Source organism: Urocitellus parryii, chromosome 4 (genome assembly GCF_045843805.1).
Source record: "Urocitellus parryii isolate mUroPar1 chromosome 4, mUroPar1.hap1, whole genome shotgun sequence".
Classification (NCBI taxonomy): Eukaryota; Metazoa; Chordata; class Mammalia; order Rodentia; family Sciuridae; genus Urocitellus; species Urocitellus parryii.
In genome coordinates this window covers 104,480,244-104,498,380 of record NC_135534.1, presented here as the reverse complement: position 1 = coordinate 104,498,380, position 18,137 = coordinate 104,480,244, and the positions used below count along the sequence as shown (strand labels likewise).

At 37.1% G+C, this 18,137-nt stretch overlaps 1 protein-coding gene across 3 annotated transcripts in view; it reads right to left on the bottom strand.

Annotated features, from left to right (window-relative positions):
* The window catches only part of Rnf214 (ring finger protein 214), a 33,280-nt gene that overhangs the window by 2,004 nt on the left and 13,139 nt on the right, over positions 1–18,137 (bottom strand). For 2 of the 3 annotated variants that reach the window (XM_026396353.2, XM_026396355.2), the window contains exons 6-12: positions 17,127–17,266; positions 2,240–2,336; positions 1,982–2,070; positions 1,348–1,438; positions 949–1,047; positions 392–768; positions 133–265 (exon numbers count right to left, since the gene is read on the bottom strand). In XM_026396353.2, coding sequence (XP_026252138.1) covers positions 133–265; positions 392–768; positions 949–1,047; positions 1,348–1,438; positions 1,982–2,070; positions 2,240–2,336; positions 17,127–17,266 — 1,026 coding nt within the window. Of the gene's footprint in view, positions 1–132; positions 266–391; positions 769–948; positions 1,048–1,347; positions 1,439–1,981; positions 2,071–2,239; positions 2,337–17,126; positions 17,267–18,137 lie in introns of those variants that run through there. The other variant, XR_003301508.2, reaches the window with a different exon arrangement.

The following is an 18,137-nucleotide window of genomic DNA, read 5'->3' as shown; positions in this document are numbered from 1 at the left end:
CCAAGTTCAGCAAAGCAAGAAAACAGACAAGATACTCTGGCTGTAATGCTTCTTCCCACCCAGAATCTTTAAAGTCTGTCTCTTCTCCAACCTCTCAGGAGGCCTCAGCTCTTTCCAGGCAGCTTTTCTCACCTGAGTACTTGCTGCCACCCTCTCATGTTCGGCCAGTCGTGCAGCTACCAACTGGATCAGTTCCTCCATGGTCAAGCCTGCCATGGTGGTACGTGCTGTCTTGATTTGCTGAAGAATGTTGGTCATCTGGGCCCTAAGAAAGACAAATGTTGAAGGAGAGGGAGAGAGATTCTATGCTACACCCCTGAAACCTCCCCTATTACAAACCATAAGCATTTCTCTGACAAAGATGTTTTAACTAATCCTTTAAGATACTTACTTATTGCACTGTGGGAACCGAGTCAGCAGCTTCTCCAAGATCTTCTCCAGTTTGTCTACTGGTTGGGGCCGGGGAGTTTCAGTAGAAGCCTTAACACCGCCCAAGCCTGGGGGAGGCGGGATGGAGGCGGCAGGGGGCATGTGTGGACCATGAGGGCCAACAAGGGAACCCAAGCCAGGGCTATTTCTCCCATGGGAGCCAGGAAGGGGTGGGGAAGGCTGGTTAGACTGGGAAAGGGTGGGGTTCAGGATTGGGAAAGACAAGGAACGGGGATCTGCACTGGGCATAACCATGGGCATTGTGACCTGCCCAATGGAGAAGGGCATCCGAGGAGCCAGAGAGGGACTGGGTTGAAATACTTGAAGCATGAAGTCTGTCTGCAAATGGGAAGATGCAAAGGACAAGAGAATGGAAGAAAGTTTAGGAAACTGAAATAGAAATCAATGAACAACCCTTACACTAAATAGGGATGGTCCCAATATCTTCATAAAAAGAAGCAGAAGACTCTGACTCTGCCACCAACACAGAAATGTAGACCCCTTCAAAGATTCTCTTACCTCTGATGGGGGTGGAGGCAAAGTTGGGGTAGGGATTTGAGGAAGGCTGCTCAGCTTGGCTCCATTCCTCACTAGCTGGATATGACTGTTAAACTGGTCCTAGATGAAAGGAGAAGAAAACATCATACTTTACTTCGGAGATGAGTGAGTCTCTGCAAAAAGCACACCTTTAATTAACAGGAAAACAGGAAGTGGTGAGACAGGCCCCAGTGGCTACACAAAAAAGGCTACCTCCTGGGCCAGGAATGTAGTTTGGTTGGTAGAGTGCCTGCATAGCATGCACAAGGCCCTCGGCTCAATCCCCAGCACAAAAAAAAAAAAAAAAAAAAAACTCCCTACTACCAGAAGTATTTGAAACATAAATTAACGCTGATCAAATGATCGCCCACTACCACTTACCCGAACATTCTTTTTCATTATCCGAACTCCATTTAGTCTAGTTTCCCACTCCTGCTTGGAACGAACTGTCTCCAGTGTTGGGGGAGTTGATCTTTCAAGAAACAAGAGGAATTTACAGAATCAAATTTTAAATCTCCAAGATAGAAAAATAGTAGTTGGGTAATGAACCTTGAGAGAAAGGTATGAGAGAAGGTATGAGAGCCTGAAAATCTAACTCCATCAAATTTTAAGCCAAAGATTTGGAAAAGAGGATCAACCACAAAGGGGATTCTTGTCTACCTTAAAATGTCACAAGAGGCATCCAAATTCCATGGCATAAAGAAGAGAAATGACCATATAAGAAATAAATCTCCTAAGACCTTTGTTATGCTTTGACAGCTTAATAGATTCTATTTATTCAAATGGAAACAATGAAATAAAAAGTACAAAGCTATGAAACTGTAGAGGGAAGAATTTAAACAGTGCAGGAGTTTAGAATACAGGAGAGAAATCACTGATTAATTACTACTGCACTGAGATGGCTTCACATCCCTGTGAAGAAAGAATAAGTGCCAGATTTGCTGGCTTAGAGTTTTAAAAAACTAAAACAAACAAACTACAGAGCCACTAAACCTTAGAATGGGAAGGTACTTACTTGAGGTAAGTAAGGTGCAGTTCTGCTTCTTTTTCTGCTTCTTCTAATTTCAATACGAGCAACTCTTTCCGGCTTTCTAGTGATAAGATCTAAAGAAATCACACATGCACACATATACATACACTTCATTAATTTTTCATACAAAAATACCCCTAGATAGTTAAAACAAGCGCCCACTGGCTCTTCTGATATTATACCAAAAGTATGTACCATCTGAAAGACCAAAACCAAGGCTTTCAAGATATTAGCCCCTCTCACCTCTGCCTTCCAGGCCCGCTCTGTCTCTTCCATAATGTTCCGATTTATTTCACCATCCTGATTCTTGAGTCTATCCAGTTCCATTTCCCATACCTCTCTGTAAGATAAGAAATCAAGAACAAGACTGAGGGAGAAAAGATTAGTTTGCCACCAAGGCAAAAGGAAAACCCAACAGTGGTCTGCCAGGTATGCTACAGAGCATTTCACACTTAATATTCATTATAGATATGGACAAATGGTGTACAGAAAGGTCTGCAATTGCATAAAGGTCCTATATTTGGAAATAAATATATTCACATCTTCACTTGCTAAAAAAAAAAAATTTCCTTGAGCAGGAAAGAATACCTCTTAGATCCAAAACCCTCCACTAAAGGCAGGACATTCTGTGTTCAAGGAGGCTTAAAATCTTTATAGCATTCCTCTTATTTCCCAATTTGTTTTTTACATGAAGGATGTAGAACCAAACATATCATCTGAAGCACAGCAATCAAACACATCAATACTGACTTACTGACTTCTGCATTTTCTTAGCTATAATAAACATTCTTCCAAAGAAAAATATGTTCTCTTTGTATCTCAGGACTTTTCATTTTCATCCATATCCTCCTACCCCAATTCCCATCCCCAGAGTGTAATATTCACCTTTAGGATTAGAATGATCAACTGTTTCAGTTTATCCAGTACTGCAGGATTTCCTAGGATGTGGGACTTTCTGTGTTAAAACTAAGGCAGTGATTACTCAGAAGTGAAGAGCCCATCATGGAACAGAGCCAGCAAAAGAATTTCCTTCTATTACACTGTATTGTGGTAAGTTTTACAGCGGAAAGCATGGATTACCCAGGTTAACAAATAGAATGATACAAAATGTTTAACTTATTTTCACTGGATTTTAAAAAGATGAAAAAAAAAAAAAAGGACAGCTTGAGAAGAGTTACATCTAAAGAGAAATGTTTACCACTTCTTTTTTTTTAATATTTATTTTTTTTTAGTTGTAGTTGAACAAAATACCTTTATTTTATTTATTTATTTTTATTTGGTGCTGAGGATCAAACCCAGGGCCTTGCACGTGAGAGGTGAGCTCTCTACCGCTGAACACAACCCCAGCCCTTACCACTTTTCTTTAGTGACAGAAACAAATTGATCCCCTCTCATTTTTTAGTAACTTTACATAATTAAAAGGGAGCAATTAACTTTCTGAGGTCCCTTCTCACATATTCTTGCTTTTGACCCAACTTACCACACATTCTGTTCTCTATAGAATTCTTCCTCTGCTGGAAAGTTAATTTTGGGATACTACATGGAGAATAAGAGAGAAATGTTCACTTAACTCATATCTGTTATAAAGATGAATAGGCCTTGTCTGCTGAGAGTAGACTTAATGTAAAAGTGAATAAGTGAGTGAATGTGTGTGTAAAGCATACATATGCACATACAAATATGTCCCAGTATCTATGAAATAGAGAATATTTTGTATCATTCTATTTGTTAACCTGGGTAATCCATGCTTTCCGCTGTAAAACTTACCACAACACAGTGTAATAGAAGGAAATTCTTTTGCTAGCTCTGTTCCATGATGGGCTCTTCACTTCTGAGTAATCACTGCCTTAGTTTTAGCACAGAAAGTCCCACATCCTAGGAAATCCTGCAGTACTGGATAAACTGAAACAGTTGATCATTCTAATCCTAAAAGTGAATATTACACTCTGGGTTTCATATATATGAAAAATCCTCATAGACTGATGGAGACAATACACATATTTACACACACAAAAATCTTTTCCTTTGAGTATTTGGCCACATTTACTTCACTGGAATCCAACAAGACAAAGGGAACTACTAAAAACCACAACAAAAATACTTAAGGGGTTCTTGAATATAGTTACAAAAATACTCAGCCTTATCAATATGCTGACTACCCTATAACATAAGCACCAGATTTCACTTCATTAAAGTATACTAGCTGCAACCCATCATAACAAATAAATCATTCCCCATAGTAGACAGTTTGAAAAAAATTCTTTAGAGAACAGAAACCACTGGTTATGTTTAACTTTTTAAATTCTTGATCTAATTTCTTTCAAGTCCCATACTTCTGTTATTTTGCAGTTAGTTTAAGGTACAAATGGTTCAAATGAATAAATTCATTATTATTCATCAGACGTGTACTATTCATCAGACTGTATAATCCTGGCTTATTATAGTTTCCAATATGCTTGCATAAATTTAAAAATTAACTTTGATCTTGATCATGTAAGCCAGGCAAATTATTAAAAGTTTAGACAATATAAAACAGAAAAGGGACACTTCACAGAAGAAACACAATCGACCAACAAACGTATGAATAAGTGTTCAACATCTCTAGCAATTAGAGAAATGCAAATCAAGATTTCATCTCACTCCTGTCAGAATGGCAATCATCAAGAATACAGGCAACAATAAACATTGGCGAGGATGTTGGGGAAAAGGTACACTCACACATTGCTGGTGGGACTGCAAATTGGTACAACCACTATGGAAAGCAGTATGAAGATACCTCAGAAAACTTGGAATGTAACACCATTTGACCCAGCTCTCCCACTCCTTGGTTTATACCCAAAGGACTTAAAATCAGCATACTACAGTAATGCAGCCATGTCAATGTTTACAGCAGCTCAATTCACAACAGCTAAACTATGGAACCAACCTAGGTGTCCATTAATAGATAAATGGATAAAAAAAATGTGATCTCATATATATAATGGAATATATCAGCTTTAATGAAGAATGAAGTGAGATTATGGCATTTGCCAGTAAATGGATGGAGTTGGAGAACGTCACTCTGTGCGAAATAAACCAATCCCAAAAAACAAAGGCCAAATGTTTTCCCTAATACAGATGCTAAATCACAATAAGGTGGGGCGGGGCAGGGGGCACTAGAGAAAATAGCATTATCTTAGATTAGGTAAAGGGAAAGGAAAGGTGGGAAGGGGAGGAGATATGGGGATAGGAAGGATAACAGAAAGAAACACACATTATTAGTTTATGTATATATGCGACTGCATGACCAATGTGATTCAACAACATGTACACTCAGAAAAATGAGAAATTATATCCCATAAGTGAATAAATGCCTTCTACTGTCATGTATAACTAATTAAAACAAATAAAAAAATTAAAAAAAAATAAACAGAAAAAATCTAATGTAGTGTTCTCAGCATTTTTACATACTGGTTGCATCACCTTAAACAAGTTACTTAATCTTTCTAGGTCTCAGTTTCTTCATCTGAAAGATGAAGAGTACCTACATCATAGGATTAATGAGTTAACTGAGAAAACACACATAAAGAATTTAATAGGATGCCCAGCACATGGCAAGTAGCCCACAAACGTTATTGTTTTTTAAAAACTCAATTTCTCACAATCATACTACTCATAAAGAATCACTATTATACTTCTTTCCAGACTTTGAAAACAAACATTTGCATACTCGTTTATGTATATGTAACATATGCACATAATATTTATTTATTTGTTCTAATCAGTTATACATGACAGTAGAATGTTCTTCAATTCATTGTACACAAACAGAGCACAATTTTTCACATCTCTTGTGATACACAAAGTAGGGTCACACCATTTGTGCAATCATACATGTACCTAGGGTAAAGATGTCTGTCTCATTCCACCATCTTTCCTACTCCCTTTGCCTCAAAGTTCCTCCACTCATGCCATTCCCCTCCCCCACCCATTAGGAATTAGCATCCACTTATCAGAGAAAACATTTGGCCTTTGGTTTTTTGGGGATTGGCTAACTTCACTTAGCATGATATTCTTTAACTCCATCCATTTACCCACAAATGCCATAATTTTATTTCTTTTATTACTGAATAATATTCCATTGTGTATTTTATTTTCAACATCTTACTTTTCTATATTAATAAGTATTTTTCATAAATGTGGGGTTTTTTGGAGGGTGGTGGTACTAGGGATTGAACCCAGGGCTACTTACGAACTGAGTCACATCCCCAGCCCTTTATCTTTTTTATTTTGAGACAGGATCTCACTAAGTTGCTTAAGGCCTTCCTAAATTGTTGAGGCTGGCCCTGAACTTGCTATCCTTCTGCCTCAGCCTCCCAAGTCACTGGGATTATAGGTATGAACCACCAAGTCCAGTCATAAATGTGATTTTTAATGACTGTTTAACATACAGATCTACCTTTTTCTTTCTTTTTCTTTTTTTTTTTTTTTTTTGTGTGTGTATGTGTGGTACTGGAGATTGAACCCAAGGTACTCTACCACTGAGCTATCTCCCCAGTTCCTCTTATCTTTTATCTTGAGACAGGGTCTTGTTAAGTTGCCCAGCCTGACCTCAAACTTAAAATCCTCCCATCTCAGCCTCCCAAATATCTGGCATTACAGGTATGTACCACCATATCTGGCCCTTAAGTAATTTTCAATTTCACAATTATAAATAAAGCTGTGATCATAATGAGCATTTAGGCATGTGCCATTAACATAAGCTAATGAAAAAAGTGACATTTAAATTTGAGGGATGCTGGGGCTGGGGTTGTGGCTCAGCGGCAGAGTGCTCACCTAGCATGTACGAGGCCCTGGGTTCGATCCTCAGCACCACATAAAAATAAATAAACAAAATAAAGGTATTGTCTCCAACTACAATTTAAAAATAAATATTTAAAAATAAATAAATAAATAAATAAATAAATTTGAGAGATGCTAAGCTAGGTAAAGAGCACAGCCTCTGGAACCAAACAAATCCCTGCCCTATTACTCTGTGCAACCTTTACCAAGTAAGGCTTTCTATACCTCATTTTCCTGAAGTATAAAATGAGAGAGAATAAAACAGTCTACAATTTACTGAACTGTGACACAGATTAAATGAGTTAATATAACACCTATCATCAGCCAGGCATGGTGTCATGCACCTGTAATCCCAGTGGTTTGGGAGGCTGAGGCAGGAGAATAGCAAATAAGAGACCAGTCTCAGCAATTTATCAAGGCCCTAAGCCACTCAGTGAGATCCTGTTTCAAAAAATAAAGGGACTAGGGATGTGGCTCAGTGGTAAAGAACCCCTGGGTTCAATCTCCAGTATCAAAAATAAAATAAAATAACATCTGTCTTTAGAGAAATTAAAATATATTAATATATTTTTTCCAGCAAATGATGGAAAATCAGCTTGCCATTAACTGAGAGAAGCAGATACTCAGTGTCCTATGAAATACTTTCAAAACTAAGAGACAGAGCTAAGAATTAAGATCTGTTGAGTCCTCAGCCCAAAGGCCTTCCTTTCTGAATAAACCACACTGAAGGCAAGGCAAAAGGAAAAAAAAACAAAACAAAACTGTTGGGGGAGTTAATTATACATGGGTTGGCTGCATATATATCCAAAGGGTATATTCCCTGAATTTGTAGAAGGTGATTATGAATTCTTCTTTGTTTTGACTTAATTCAACATCTACTAAGCAGCGTAAGTATAAAAGTCTAAAACCTGGGTATATAAATAAGTCTAATTCCTGCCCCCAAGAAGCTCATATTTTTGTTTGTTTCTAGTACTAGGAATTAAACCTAGGGGTTTAATTCACCACTAGCTACATCCTTAGCCATTTTTAAATTTTGAAACAAGGTATCACTAAGGCTGGCCTCGAATCTGCAATCCTCCAGCCTCAGCTTCCTGAAGAGCTAGGATTATGTGCCAGCGTACCTGGCTTCCCAAGGTCTTAATCTAGTAGTGTGCCAGGTGAACAAAGGGAACAAGGAAAATCTGGACAAAACAAAAAGCATGTGCATAGGCCAATGAGCAAGAAAGCACTCCAGGTCATTCATCAGGAAGCAGATATACAAATCTAAAGTTCAGTAGTATAGTCTGAGAGAGATGAGAGTCTCTAGCATACAGACAGTAGCTGCAGCCATAGGTATGGAACAGCAGTTTCCAAAATGTAGTCCATGGTTCCCAAAACACTTTGAGGGGTATGGTCCACAAAGCTAAAACTTGTTTCATACAACTGCTAAAAGTTATATGCCTTTTTCATTTTCATTCTTTCATGGATGAACAACCAAGTTTTCCTGAGGCGTAATTGTATCATCACTAATGACTAATAGAATATATGCTTTTGTATTCTTGTATTTCCTACAGTAAGTTTAGAGTATAATTTGGCCTCACAATTTTTTCTTTCTCAGTTCTTCTATTATGCTATGACTAGCTATCTTTAGCTCTGTTTGCAATAATCTACATAATCCCATTAATAGCTAATAAACCATTGCTATAAAATTTCAAAGTTCTCTGCAAAGCCAGAAAAAAACAATTACACTCTTATTTTATTTGGCAATAATATATTTTTAAAATGTATTTATTGATAGTAGTGGGGATTGAACCCAGGGACCCTCTACCACCAAGCTATATCCCCAGGTACGCCCGCCTCAGGCTTTTTTTCCCCCGTTTTGTTTAGTACTGGGGACAAACCCAGGGACACTTTACCACTGAATTACCTCCCCAGTCCTTTTTAAATTTTATTTTATTTTCAGACAGGGGTTCAATAAGTTGCTGAAGTTTGCCTCAAATTGTATTCCTCCCACATAAGATTCCTGAATAACTGAAGATTACAGATGTGTGTCACTGTGCCCAGCGATATTTTATAAAATTTATAAAAACTTTTTTCAATTTTCATATAAAATGTATTACATTAGAATTTAATAATATTTGTTAAAATGAAGAATTCATTTGTAATAATACTCTTTTATTTAAACATGAATCACTGACTCAGTCACTCACCATTGTCTTTATTACTGCCAGATGCTTGCAAGCTTCAGGTAAATTCAGTTTTCTTTAAGGATATCTTTTTTTATTTTACTTTTTTTTTTTTAGAATTTTTTTTTTTAATATTTATTTTTTAGTTCTCAGCGGACACAACATCATTGTTGGTATGTGGTACTGAGGATCGAACCCGGGCCACATGCATGGCAGGCGAGCGCGCTACCGCTTGAGCCACATCCCCAGCCCCTTAAGGATATCCTTGATGAAGCCACATAAAAATACTAATTTTATTAAATTTCAACACTTAAATACACACCTTTTTATATTCTATGTGATAAATGCTACATGCCAAAGCACAATGGCTATCCCAAGAAAAAGCACTTTGGGTACTGAGTTAGGAACTGAATTAGCCTCCTTTTTCATGAAACGTCATTTTTATTTAAGAAAACAACTAAAAGATACACTAAAGTTATTGGAACTTGAGTATATGACAGATGTGTTCTTGAAAATGAATGAAGTAATCCTGTTATTTCAAAGAAAACAACCATTTATTGCCAACAATAAAATCTGGAGCTAGCAAACAAAAGTTAGAATTTTAGAAAGTCTGTACCTGCCACTGTGAGCTTAAATGCTTCCCACTACTTACAGACTATTCTAATGAAATTGACAGTGACAGAATATGGTTCTTTAAATATTATATAATAAAAGATAACACTTGGAATATCTGCATACATCTGCATAAATGTTGAGCCAATACTTTATTACAAATTATGCACTGTGTTATCAAATCAACTATGGAACCCACTCAGAACTACAGAGTTGGTATAAAGATTATTTTCCAGTGAAGACATGAGATTCAACAGCCACAGAAAAAAAGCATTCGGAAAGGTTCCCTCATCCAATTGAAAGCAGCAACTTCCAGGAAATAAGGCCGTCATAAATTCTTTATAAGGTAGATCTACTCCTAGAAAGGGAATGCAAATAATCTGCCCCTTCTTTAGGGCTCTAAAGAATTTAGATGAAAAAAAAAACTAGATAAACATTTTATAAATGTTCTTATCTCCTGAAAACACATTTATCTTTCCAAAAAGTTCCATTAGTTTCTCACCCCCTTCTAAGAAGACAATGGTTTTCTCATAAGTGCTTTTCTCCCTTTTCCCCTTCACTTGGTAAAATGGTAGAGAAGTCCCAAATTCTAACCACTCCTTGGGAGTTATTGGTCACTGAACTGTCCCATGTGTATGCACACTACATACATAAACTGTTTTTTCTTCCTGTTAATCTGTCTTTTTAAAAAATATTTATTTATTTTTTAGGTGTAGATGGACACAACACAATGCCTTTTTTACATGGTGCTGGTGATCGAACCCGGATTCTGCCCATGCGAGGCAAGCGCTCTACCACTGTGCTACAATCCCAGCCCTAATCTGTCTTTTTAATTTGCAGGCTCCAGCTGCTAATTCTGAGAGAGTAGAGGAAAAGTTTTTGCATCTCTTTATAACACAGGTAAATGATCCATTCAAGTTCAAGGTAAACCAATGGATTTTGCCATAGCAGTACAAAAAGAATCTCTATGGATGTGGTTTCAGATTGTACTAAGCAAATAACCTTTAAGAAACTATGGCTTGGGGCTGGATTTGTAGCTCAGTGGTAGAGCACTCACCTAGTATGTGTGAGGACTGGGTTCAATCCTTACCACCACATAAAAATAAATAAATAAAATAAAGGTATTGTGACCATCTACAACTAAAAAGAAAAAGAAAACTGGCTTGACAAGTTTTAGAGTAGTATCAAAATACATTATTTTTAAAAACTATTAAATATCCCCTGCTTTTCCAACTACTTAATCATGTATTGTGATTTTTGTTAATATATTTCAACCAAAACAACATTTTACAATCAATCAAATGCAAAAACAGCCAGAAAAATTCATCTTCCTCCATTACAGAGATTTATAAAAACCTAAATGATGTTAATCTTCTAACTGAATTGATTTTTTAAATTTGGAAAATAATTATTTTTCATGAAAAATATGCTATTTATGTTAATACATAGTTTTGTAATTATTGTTGTTATTTGCAGAACTGGAGATTGAACTCATATGTACTCTACCATGGAGCCTTTTATTTATTTATTCTTAATTTTGAGACAGGGTCTCACTAAATTGCCCAGACTGGCCTCAAACTACTAGGATTAAGAGATACTCCTGCCTCAGCCTCCCACGTAGCTGAAACTACAGGCCACCATGCCTAGCGCACAACACCTTTTGTGACTTCAATATTCAATTTCATGATCAATATGACACTAGGAACTTGGAGCTCTTCCTTTTCCTAAACTTTATTCCTTGCCAATCATCTACCAGCAGAGCCATATCTTGAGCCTCATTAACCCATATGGTCCTTTTTCTAAATCCCAAACCTGGTTCTGAGTTTCTCTGACCACAATTTCCTTTCAAAACACCATTCCAGTTCTTCATAAGGAATGAATCAACACTGATCACCTCCTATGTCACCTAGCTCTTTAGCTTCATTTCTAGCTCCTTTTTTCCTAATATTTACTACACATATTAGCATGTATATCCTGCAAATATTGTTTTTTGAGTTTAATCTGTTTATGATAGGATTTAGAATTCTACTTCCATCCATGATGGAATACTAGGGACCAGATTCATTCTCTGGCTATAAACAACTGAAAAACTGGGGAAAAAAATGTGAAACAGTGTCTACAAATGCTGGACAATAGGTAGCATAGAACTGACCACTGAGATAAAGAACATAAATGAAGACAGACCTATAATGCCCTAGCTAACTGCCTAGTGGGAGTTGCCAGACTGTAGCATCTGAAGGGTGAATACAGAGCTGGCACTGTTGCTGAATTAAGGAGACAAAGGCAGGGATCAAGAGAATCCAAAATGACTACAATTTTGAGGGAACAGTACAGAGAGTAAGGATTATCTTTCTGATTCTCAAACCTACAAAACATTGCCATGAGAAACTAAAGAAGGAAAAAAAAAGTAATCTTCTATATGACTAAATAGAAGACTCAATATTGTTGTGCGTCAGTTTCCCAAAATGATCTGAAGATTTAATACAAATCCAAACAAATATCAAGCACACTGTTTTTTGTAGAAATTGATAATATGATTTTTTTTAAAGAGAGAGAGAATTTTTTTTAATATTTGTTTTTTAGTTTTTGGCAGACACAACATCTTTGTTTGTATGTGGTGCTGAGGATCGAACCCGGGCCGCATGCATGCCAGGCAAGCCCGCTACCACTTGAGCCACATCCCCAGCCCTGATAATATGATTTTAAAGTAATAAAAAGTATCTTGAATATTCAAAACAATTTTGGAAAACAAAAGTCAGGCATTCATAATACATACTTGTAATCCCAGCTACTTGGAGGCTGAGACAGAAGAATCTCAAGTTCAAGGCCAGCCTCAGCAATTTAGTAAGACTCTGTCTCAAAATAAAATTTTTTTAAAGGGGTAGGAATATAGCTCAGTGGTAAAGTAACCCTGGGTTCAATCCCCAGTACCAAAAAAAAAAAAAGGAACAGAGTTGGAGGATGCATTTGATTTGATTTTAAGATGTAAAAAGTCACAAGGCAAAGGAGGAAAGAAATATACCAACAGAATAAAGTACAAAAATAGAGCCACATTTTGTATGTGTAAGGGCAAATATAAAAGAAAAATAAGGGCTTTAATTATCCCTTTTGAAAATTATGGAAGAAATTCTCCCCTAACTAATCTCCCCCACCGGACCCCGCAACCTTTTCTTTCAAATTTTCTGCCTGTTGTATGTATATTATAAACTCTAAAAATAGTCACACAAATCAGGAATGTTTCAAGTACCTAGAAGCCATCCCTTTAAATTGCACACATCCAAAGAAACAACGCCCCTATCTCACAGATCCCAAGGGAAAGAAGGAGGGCACCTTACTACAATTTACAAAATTATCTCCTATGATAAAGCAATCTGTTTCTCCAAGTAAAACTACACAAGGCATCTCCCCAATTACCATAAATTGGGTGAAGCATTCTTGACAAAAAGTGTTGTCAAGTCCTCTTACTTAAGGACTACTGTTTGTTTATTTATTTATTTACTTATTTATTATTTTGGTTCTGGGGATTGAACTCAGGGGCACTGACCATTGGGCCACATACCCAGCCCTATTTTGTATTTTATTTAGAGATACTAAATATCACTGAGTTGCTTAGCGGCTCAATTTTGCTGTGGCTGTCTTTGAACTGGTGATCCTCCTGTCTAAGTGTCCCAACCTCCAGAGCTGCTGGGATTACAGGCATGAGCCACTGTGCCCAGCCTTACTTCTTATCTTGAAAGCATTGTAATACGTTGTTTCTCCTTGGTTATATAAGGGGGTAAGATCCTGGTCTTTGCCATCTGTCAGAGGTTTACTTGTGATGTATATCACATTCAGATTTTTCTTTTCTTCTTCATTTTTTTTTTTTTTTTTTTTTTTTGTGGTACTGGGGATTGAATCCAGCACCTTGTGCATGCAAGGCAAACACTCTACTGAGCTATATCCCCAGCCCCACATTCAGATTTAACAGCTATTCAATTATAACTGTTTTCTTTCTCTATCACCTTTTCAGAGTGTTTTTCTGGTTTGGGGGAAGATTTTCTTTCTTCTTCTTCTTGTGTTTGTGCATGTGTGTGTGTGTGTGTGTGTGTCACTGGGAAATGAACTCACATATGCTAGTCAAGCTATATTCCCAGCTTTTTATTCCTTTTTTGTTTGAAACGGGGTCTTGATAGTTGCCCAGGCTGGCCTCAAACTTGTAACCCTCCTGCCTCATCTCCCGAGCAGCTAACTCTAAATTGTATTTACAACTGGGCACAGTGGCACATGCCTGTAATCCCAGCAGCTCGGGAGGCTGAGACAGGAGGATTGTGAGTTCAAAGCCAGCCTCAGGAAAAGCAAGGCACTAAGTAACTCAGTGAGATCCTGTCTCTAAATAAAATACAAAATAAGGCCGGGGATGTAGCTCGGTGGTCGAGTGCCCTTGAGTTCACTCGCCGGTACCCACCCCCCAAAAAAAAATTTAGTGTATTTCCTCAACAGTGGTCAATTTATTTTCCACAAAAGTGTCAAGGTAATTGAATGGGGAAAGCATAGTCTTTTGAACATAGGGTGTTGGAACAAATATACATCCATATGATACTCTAGCCCTAGGTGTACCATACTAAAAAATAAACTCAAATGGATTGTAGACCTAAATGTAAAGGTTAAAACTATAAACTTTCTCAAAGAAGGTGACTTTGGGTTAGGAGGATGCAAAATGCATGAACCACAAAAGAAAAAATGCAGTACACTGGACTTCATCAAAATTGTATCTTTTGTTCTCCAAGAGACACTATTACAAAATGCAAAAGCAAGCTACAAACTAGTAGAAAATATTTATAAAACGCATACCTGATAAAAGAATTCATACAGAAAATATATAAAGATCTCTCATAACTCAATCAGAAGACAAGGGATTTTGTTGCTGTTGTTGTTTAATGGGCAAAGACTGATTTGAAAAGCCTAAAATATTTACTAGAAAGCAGTCAATTCCTTCCCTTCACCCTAAACTGCTGACACCTAGTGAAATACATTTCCTTACTATAATTATATCTTCTCTAGAATTCTATGTGAATAAAAATCATATATATTCTGTGTCTGTTTTCTTAGGATGACATTTCTCTCTCTCTCTCTCTCTCTCTCTCTCTCTCTCTCTCTCTCTCTCTCTCTCCCCCTCTTTTTTTAATGAAGATAGAGTAGTCTTGCTATGTTGCCCAGGCTGTTCTCCCAGGCTCAAGTGATCCTCCAGCTTCAGCCTTCTGGGTGCTGGGACTATAGGTGTGTGCACCATACCTGGCCAGAAAAAATGGGGTTTTTATGTTTTGCTTTTGCTGGGGATGAAACCCAGGACCTTGTGCATACTAGGCAAGTACTTCACCTCTGAGCTACATTCCCAGCCTTCAGATAATACTTTTGATTGCTGACTCCAGATTAAGAAAAAAGGCAATGAATGGATAGGAGCTTCAAGATGACCAAGATGTTGGAATTAGCAGAAAAATATTCTAAAGCCTCCATTTTAACTACATGAAGGGACAAAAGAAAATATGCTCACAAGGGAATAAACAAATAATAATTTTTGGCAGAGAAACTACAAAAAAAAAATAGAGTTAGGGTTGTGGCTCTGTAGTAGAGCAGTTGCTTGGCACATGTGAGGCACCAGGTTCGATCCTCAGAATCACATAAAATTAAACAAACACATTTAAAAAAAGAACTAAACTGAAATGACAGAACTGAGAAATAACAACACTGGAAATATGAAATTCAAATTCACTGCATGGGCTTAATCACAAGAATGAAAATGATATAAGGAAAAGTAAGTAAATTAAAAATACAATAGAAATTATACAATATAAGAAATAAAATTAAAAAGATTGGAAAGAGCTGGGCATGGTGGCACATGCCTATAATCCCAGCAACTTGGGAGGCTGAGGCAGGAGGACCACAGGTTTGAAGCCAGCCTCAGCAACTTAGCAAGATTTTGTCTTAAAATAAAAAATAAAAAAGGAGTGGGGATGTGGCTCGGTGGCTAACTGCCCTTGGGTTCAATCCCTGGTACTAAAAGACTGGAAAGAAACAGCAAGAAGAGACTTGTTGAGCTGTAGGACAATATCAAAGTCTTACACATGTGGACATGGAGTCCAGGAGAAAAAGACGAAATGGGGCAGAGAAAATAATTGAAAATTATGCCACAAAAATTTAAAAATTTTGGTAAAAGACACAACTTTATAGATTAAGAAACTCAGAAAATTCTCAACATAAAAAATATGAAGAGAACCACACCCGAAAGTCAAATAGCTAAAAACTAAAGAAAATGAGAAAATCTTGGGGAGTAAATAGTGACATAATACAGAAAAAACAACATCAATTGTCACTTACTTCTCATCAAAAATAATAAGAACCATGGGGGGGAGGGGGATAGTAGAGGATAGGAAATGTAGCAGAATACAACAGTTACTAGTATGGCATTATGTAAAAATGTGAATGTGTAACCGATGTGATTCTGCAATCTGTATTTGGGGTAAAAACTCACTTGAAACTAATGTTTGAAATATGATATGTCAAGAGCTTTGTAAGGTTTTGAACAACCAATAAAAAAAATAAAAAAAATCATACATATAAAAAATAATAATAATAATAAGAACCAATTTAGTTTATAACACCTTTAACTGGGTCTTGCTAGGTTGCCTAAGCCTGTGAGAGGCCATCCTCGCAGGTGATTTGAGTTACCTCCCTGGCTGGGCGAGAGGCGCTTAGACACATCTTTGTGTCCAGAGCTTTCCCCACCCTTCTCAGGTCCAAGGGCTTGTCTGTGTGGAGGCGTGTCTAGCCACTACCCTGAAGACCCAATCATCGCACCAGACCTTGGGACACTGACCCCCTTAATCTTCATTGGATGGGATTTTCCCCAGAATTTTTTGTTCCCCAATAAAAGTCCACTCCCTGGCATGCTCTCTCTCGCCTCTTCAGTAAACCTCGCTACCATAATAGGTAGCTTGAGGCTGGAGCTAGGAGAAGCCGCCCTGGAGCTGGTTTAAAGGTAATTAGAGCCTGTCTCTTTAATTCAAAACTCCCATGGATTTCTCACACAACTGAACCTTCATTTATGAAGCCTGTGTTGGCCTTGGGGTAAGTAAGCCAGTCCCAAACGTGTGATTCTCCTGCCTCAGCCTCCCAAGTAGCTGGTATTACAGACCTGCACCACTATGCCTAGCTCACACATCAAAATTTTGATCATATACAGAACTCAATAATTAACTGCTATAATTTCTTTCTTCTTTTTTCTTTCTGGTGCTAGAGATTTAACCAAGGGCTCTATACATAGGTGCTCTACCACTGGGCTATACCCCAGTCCCTTAACTTTATAAATTTTTAATGTTATTAAAAAATACTGGTACCTTTTTTCTATTAAGTCTAACAGAATACTGAGAATGCTAAATCATTGGAGAATTTTATTTGTGTGCTTATTTTTCAAATAAAAACCAGACTGAAAGAAACTACAACACAAATGAAAGTGGCCCCATATGCACACATGTACACATACGCACATTAATTACCTTCTGCCCTTCTCACACAGCTTCTCAATTTCAGCTTTCAGATCCTGTTCCTTCTGCAAAAACTCCTTCTTTTCTTTCTCTATCTTCTTTTTTGTTTCTTCTCGCTTTATTGTCACATCCTGTATAGCCTTTAATATCTCCTAAATCCCACAAAATTACAGTCACACACAAATAAAGAAAGAAAGAAATTAGTTCTTTTGATCTGAAGGTTGTGTTCAACAATCACATATACATATTGATTTTAGTGGATTCAAATTGAATTGAAAGAAATATGGTTGTTGAGCAACTCTAAAAGTCAGAATTCAGACTGCAGGGAGAAAGTTACAGGAACACAGACTTCAATTCAACAGGAAAAAAATGTATAATAATCACACCGTTCAAAAATGAAACACACTGCCTTGTGAAGCAATAAGTTCTCCATTTTTGGTGCTCAAATGTCAAATGAACACCCCTCAAGACTGCTGGGAAAGGCATTCTTGCTGTAGGAGGGAGTTTGTTGCATCCAACAAATTGGTCTTGTTTTGTTACAGTTCTACTCATGTTCCACTTGTTATATGTATGGGTTTTCTGTTTATTTGACTTTTTTATTATTTAACAGCAAATAAGAAGTCAAACAATACAAAAGTATTGAAGTTAAATTACCCCCAAGTTCATACCACTTCCACCCATAAGGGCAATCAATGTATTAACTGTTCTTATTATGACTGCACATTTTCTCAATTCTCAAACAAATACACATGTAACTTATATATGTATTTCTTTGGCTTTTTTTTTTTTTTAAGCATTCCTGGGGATCAAACCTAGAGTCTTGATCATGCAAAGCACACAATCTACCACTGAATTATATCCTCCATCCCGTTTTTCTTTTTTTATGAAGTTATTTTATATTCATTATTTTACATTGTGCTTTTTTCCACTTGGACAACATACATCAATAACTACAGATATAATTCAAAAATACGTAGCTGCATAATAGGACATCACATAGACATATCCAATTTATCCTGATGA